Genomic DNA, 6,089 nt, shown 5'->3' with positions numbered 1-6,089 from the left:
ACTGCAAAGTTAGTGATTTTATATAAGAGTTGGTATTTTTGAAAAATTCCTATTATCTATAATTTGGTCTGAATTTATATATATATATATATATATATATATATATATATATTTTATATATATATATTTCTAACTATTTATCTTGAATCATCAATTTTATAATGTTTTATTTAACAGTTTTATATAATTAAATTAAATGAGATATTACATGTGCACATAATTTTATTATATTCCTTTCAAAAATATATAATATTATTTGAATCACAGTTAAAACGCCCACACTTTATCCGGTAACCGGCAAAAGTTTTAAAACTTGTAGTTTATTAAATCATGAAACGTTTATCTTTGTGACACCCAATTCTATTAGTAAGAGAATATGTGATGAATAATATAATTAAAAAAAAGGACAAACATAAAATTATAAGTATAAATATTTGTTTTTGACTTTGTGTGAATTAACATATAGCAGACATGGAAAAATAGCTGTAATTAACATAAATATTTCCTTTTAATTGATAATCGATTGAATAAATAGTTATTTCAATTTGCTTAAAGAATATATCTTTTTCAAAACGTTATTTTGAAGTTTATCTTTCTTCATATTTTATGGAATAGATTAAATAAAATAAATTCCATAACTGGTAAATTTTATGAAAGGAAATCCTAATTATTTAGTCAGGAAAAAAAATTAAGAATTCGAACTATACCTTAAGTGATAATTAAAATCTTAAATACATAATTACGTGCACTATTTTGATAAGAAAACTTTATGATTGAGAAAAAAAAAATGTTGGGTCAAATAAAGTTAAATCTTATAGACGTGGATTTTAGAGAAAAAGAAAAGAAAAAGCTATTTATTTTATAATGTCTTGTCGTGGTGGGTGGCTCCATAATCTAAACCGTCAAACATATGGTACGCTATAGTTTCTCTCCTGTCATGTCTCTCTCTTCAATAATAATAATTATTAAAAATATTTACCCTTATTCTTTTATGGAATATACACCAGGTGAAAGAAAATTGTAACTGTAGTGTAAATACATGAGTATTAATTAGTAGGTTAAGAGTTATTTTTTTTAGTGATGGAGTAGTTTATTTTTATTATATTTTATTTTTATCGTTGTTGAATATATTATTGTTGTATTAAAAAAATAAAGAAAATCCATGTTAAAGTGAATAAATATGTTAGTGTTATTATAGGTTGGTAGAGAGATAAAGTGGTGAAAAATTTTGTTGAGTCTCTGGTGTGGTGTGGAAGAAGGGGAAGAAATGTGATGATAAGAGAGAAAGAAATTAGAGAAAATCATAAAGAATAAGAAATGAACGAACTTCAAACAGATTCCTCTGCCTCTTCGGAGTTCGCCGAAGTTGATCCTACTGGCAGATACGGCAGAGTAACTATACTCTCTTTCTTCTCTTCTTTCTGTTTTTTCTTCTCTTATTATCCCTTCTCTTTTTCATCACGCTTTTTTCTTTGGTTGCAGTACAATGAAATCCTCGGCAAAGGAGCTTCAAAGACAGTGTATGAATATTTCCGACAAACCCTTTTGCTCCCATTTCTCATCTTTCGCAAATTCCCAAATTTTTGGTTGTTGTTTGGTTTGGTCCAAGGATCCTCTTTGAATTTTCTCTGGCTTTGTTGAACTGGGCATTTGAAATTTTGTTCATTAATTTTGATTTTCGATTGATTCAGATATAGAGCATTTGATGAGTATCAAGGGATTGAAGTTGCTTGGAACCAAGTCAAGTTGTATGATTTTCTGCAGAGCCCCGAAGATCTCGAGAGGCTTTACTGTGAAATTCATCTTCTCAAGACGCTGAAGCACAAAAACATAATGAAGTTTTACACGTCTTGGGTGGATACTGCTAATAGGAATATCAACTTTGTGACTGAAATGTTCACTTCTGGCACCCTTAGGCAGTGAGTTCCTTCTATTTTCAAATTTCTCTACATTACATGTGTATATGATCCTTAACCTTTTTTTGTGCTTTTTGAGAACTTGTATTTTATTCTTTTATTTATTTTAATCATCACAATAGGTATAGACAAAAGCACAAAAGAGTTAACATTAGGGCTGTGAAGCATTGGTGTAGACAGATCCTGAGAGGGCTTCACTATCTTCATAGCCATGATCCACCTGTGATCCATAGAGATCTAAAATGTGATAATATTTTTGTCAATGGAAACCAAGGGGAAGTTAAGATTGGGGATCTTGGGTTGGCAGCAATTCTGCGCAAGTCTCATGCTGCTCATTGTGTAGGTATGTCTATTTCATGTCACATAAGAACCTAACAAGAAAAACCTGACCAATTCTAACTCCACTTGCGATTAGTTCAGTTCATGGATGCTACCTTTTGAAAAATGGCAGTAACATATAAAACCGTGTGATTTTTGGCTTGTGTTGTTAAGATAGTTAGGGGATGATTTAGGATCAGCAATTCTAATTAGAGTTTTATCTGTCACTTATGTATTTCCACAGGAACGCCTGAATTCATGGCACCAGAAGTTTATGAAGAATCCTATAACGAATTAGTGGACATATATTCCTTTGGGATGTGTGTGTTAGAAATGGTTACATTTGAATATCCTTATAGTGAATGTAATCATCCAGCGCAAATCTACAAGAAAGTTATTTCTGTAAGATTGCTTTCTCTCTTTCTCTCTCTTTAAATAAGCGATTTTTTCAGGAGTGGCAAGCTATAAACAGCATTTTACATTTCCAGGGGAAGAAACCAGAAGCCTTGTATAAGGTGAAGGATCCAGAAGTGCGTGAATTTGTTGAGAAATGTGTGGCAACAGTGTCCCTAAGGCTCTCTGCAAGGGAGCTTCTAGATGATCCTTTTCTTCAGATTGATGATTATGAGTATGATTTGGGACCTGTGGAGAGTGGAACATTTGATGGCAAGGGTTCTCTTATCCATCAGCCATATCTTAATCTTCACCGGAGCTATAGCAACATGAGTACTGAACACTCAAATTACTTTGAATATGAAGGAGACTGGATTTCTCATCCAGCTGAGATTGAACCCAATGGAATTGAACTTTTCAAGTGCCATGATGATGATGAAGCCTCCGAAGAAGATGTTGACATAAGCATCAAGGGAAAGAAGAAAGATGATGGTGGAATTTTCTTGAGACTAAGAATTGCAGACAAAGAAGGTTGGAATGTTGCCTTTATTGTTCTGGTACTTCACCCCATAACTTGTATATTTCAGGATGGAATTTAAGTTTGATGATTTGACTTATTTATATGGCAGGACATATTCGAAATATTTATTTCCCATTTGACATAGAGATGGACACAGCATTGAGTGTAGCAACTGAAATGGTAGCAGAACTTGACATCACTGATCAGGATGTTACCAGCATAGCTGATATGATAGATGGGGAAATTGCTTCCTTGGTACCTGAATGGAAGCCAGGACCAGGAATTGAAGAAACTAACCATTTTGTAAACAATTTCTTTTGTAACAATTGTGTGTCTGATGATACTTCTGGTGGGAATATTATGGATTCTCATTCACATAATCAAGTTGGAAAGAACTCTCAGTTTCCTCAATGCTGTAGGCATGGATGTACTTCGATGCATGGCCGGTTCGAGGAGATAACCTTCCCATCTGAGTATGACAATCATGTTAGAGGGGATACAGTCACGCCTATCGAATCGAACCGACTGGAGTGCCAGCAGTATCAGGAGCTATGGAATCATCAAGAAAGTTGTGAACTGAGTTCAGTAGAGTCTGATCAAAGCCATTCTGATGAGCAATATGAACAGTTAGATAAATCAGTATTAGCAGAAGACAAAGGAAAGGGTGTTTTGGGAAACAAGTTTGCACATGATCCAGGAAACCCTCCACGAAGTTTATCTGGGAATTATTTGTCTGCTATCAGTTTGTTATGTCCTGGCTCAGGGAGTGAATATGAGAAAGAGGTTCAACAAGAACTTAGATGGCTCAAAGCAAAACACCAAATGGAGTCAAGGGATCTCAGGGATAAAAGTTTTGGTGCAGCAGCCAAATCTTCTTCACATTCTAGGAACAAAGTCCACAAAACAGAACAAGGCATTGTGGTACCATTGACAGAAACATTAAATGGAGTGAAAAATGGGATTCACTTGAAACCCTTGTGTAATTTCTGGGATTATGATTCCAGTTACCGTTCTCTAATCCAAAAGAGCCACTCCAATTTGGACATGCAAAGTCTAAAAAATTGTGAGGTGATGTGTTCTCACAAAGAAGGTATTATGGCTACTGCTAAGAGTTTTTACACAGGGTCACTTCGAGACACTCCATACAGAACAGTTTCCCTTCCCGTTGATGCTGTGGATATATAAAATTTTATGACACAATCCTTGAATTCTTTTGTGCATTATGTACATATACAATTCTAGAGGCTATATGATGGCAACACCCCCACTTTTTTCTTGGAATTTCAATTTCCCCACAAAGATACAAAAACATTTTCTTACACAAACTTGTCGATATGCATTACAGTGTCGTATATTTAGAATATGTCAGATTTTTTGGGTGAGGGGATACTGAGTTTAATAGCAATTGGTCAAGTCTATGCAATTTTGTGAAGTCTTTTAATGAAAACAAATACTAGAATTGCTTGTATTTTATTTTTCTATATGCGACTACAATAATTGAGTGTGCAAAAACAGGGTCAAATTCTCCCTTAAACTTAAATGCGCGTGGAAATTCAACCCAAATTGGTGACTATCCATTTGTTAGTCAATTACCCTTTATTTGGTTCATTCCCAAACATCGAGCTTATATATCATATCCCAATATCTTTCAATACAAATTTAAAGAGGTTCAATTGCTGCAACCAATTTTATGGGGGTTTCTAAATTACAAGAGGATAAATTGAATGAGTATTATTTGTTTTCTTGTAATTACTCTCATTTTCCTTGCGTTATATACACATTTGTTTAAAACTGGTATTTGAAGTGAGAAACGTGATTGATTTTTCATGTGGATGAAGTTGAAGGGACTAAAGCTACATTTGACAAATGACATTGCAATCAATTATTTGTTACTTTTTTTTTTTCTCGAGTTTGGTTTGTTCATACTATTTGGCGTGTGAGTTCCCACTGGGGTTGGCTAATGAAATGGTTTCTGAACTTTTTTCTTTGACATTAACTTTTTTTCTTTATGCACTGCTTTGAAAAGTAAAACAATTAATTGAACCGAAAAAATTGTTTTTCAGGTTTTCTATTTGGATCATTTTCTTCTTTTTTTCGTAAGAAAATGTTACTTTGATAGATAGATACTTAACACCAATGAAATGAAGTTAGCATACATACCCATACAAAGAATACTGCAAACTTAGATAGTAAATAAAACCTAATTATAGCTATTAATATTTGTAACTAATTCATCCTATTGAAAAAGTTTGTTTAGTTAAAAACATTGAATTTTTTTTATAATTAATTGTAATATATTTTAAAATTGCCCTTAGATTAATGATCGAAAATAAATTATAGAACTTTATCTGTTTTAAAACTGTGTTGTTTTAGCAATTTAGGTTTCCCCCCGAAATTATAGCATTTTACTAGTTCAAGATACCATTTATAATATTTTTTTGTTCAATTGTACTCTTATCAATATCTACTAAAAAGTAAATTTTACAAAACTAATATACTAAATAGGGGTATTTTACTCTACAAATGTAATAGTTCATGATTTCTTAATAGATGTGTGCATTAAACTAAAACAGCTAGTATAGTTTTGGAAATGGAGTAGTAACGTTTTGTTTTTATTTTAAATTAAACTGTTCAATTATCATATAAGAGAAAACAAAAAGAATTTATAGTATTATATATTTGTGGACTAAAATAACTAATGTTGAAAATCTAATAAAAAATTTGAAAATCTTTCAAAATAGGATGGATGACTAAAAAATAGTTTTCATAGTCCAATTAATTATTTAGAATATTTCTAATGAGAGTTTTTTTATTAATAAACGTGAATTTCGTAAATATAACTTCGTTGAAATAGAGAGTTGTTTTTATAAATAGCGGTATTTAATTTTAAGAAATTTATATTTGCAAGATCCTGATTAAAAATATTATTAATAAAAAATCTT

General features: G+C 31.9%; 1 protein-coding gene across 1 annotated transcript; it reads left to right on the top strand.

The window, feature by feature from the left end:
- Positions 1-1,180: 1,180 nt before the first annotated feature.
- On the top strand, positions 1,181-4,428 carry LOC114188671 (probable serine/threonine-protein kinase WNK9). Its single transcript, XM_028077259.1, has 7 exons — positions 1,181-1,392; positions 1,483-1,520; positions 1,692-1,919; positions 2,039-2,259; positions 2,479-2,636; positions 2,723-3,158; positions 3,257-4,428. Exons 1-7 carry the CDS (start codon positions 1,318-1,320, stop codon positions 4,330-4,332), a joined length of 2,232 nt encoding a protein of 743 aa, XP_027933060.1. The 5' UTR covers positions 1,181-1,317; the 3' UTR covers positions 4,333-4,428.
- The last annotated feature ends 1,661 nt before the right edge of the window (positions 4,429-6,089 follow it).

This window comes from Vigna unguiculata, chromosome 6 (assembly GCF_004118075.2).
Source record: "Vigna unguiculata cultivar IT97K-499-35 chromosome 6, ASM411807v1, whole genome shotgun sequence".
In the NCBI taxonomy this organism is placed as follows: domain Eukaryota; kingdom Viridiplantae; phylum Streptophyta; class Magnoliopsida; order Fabales; family Fabaceae; genus Vigna; species Vigna unguiculata.
Note: the sequence above shows the minus strand (reverse complement) of the source record. Positions and strands in the feature narration are given on the sequence as shown.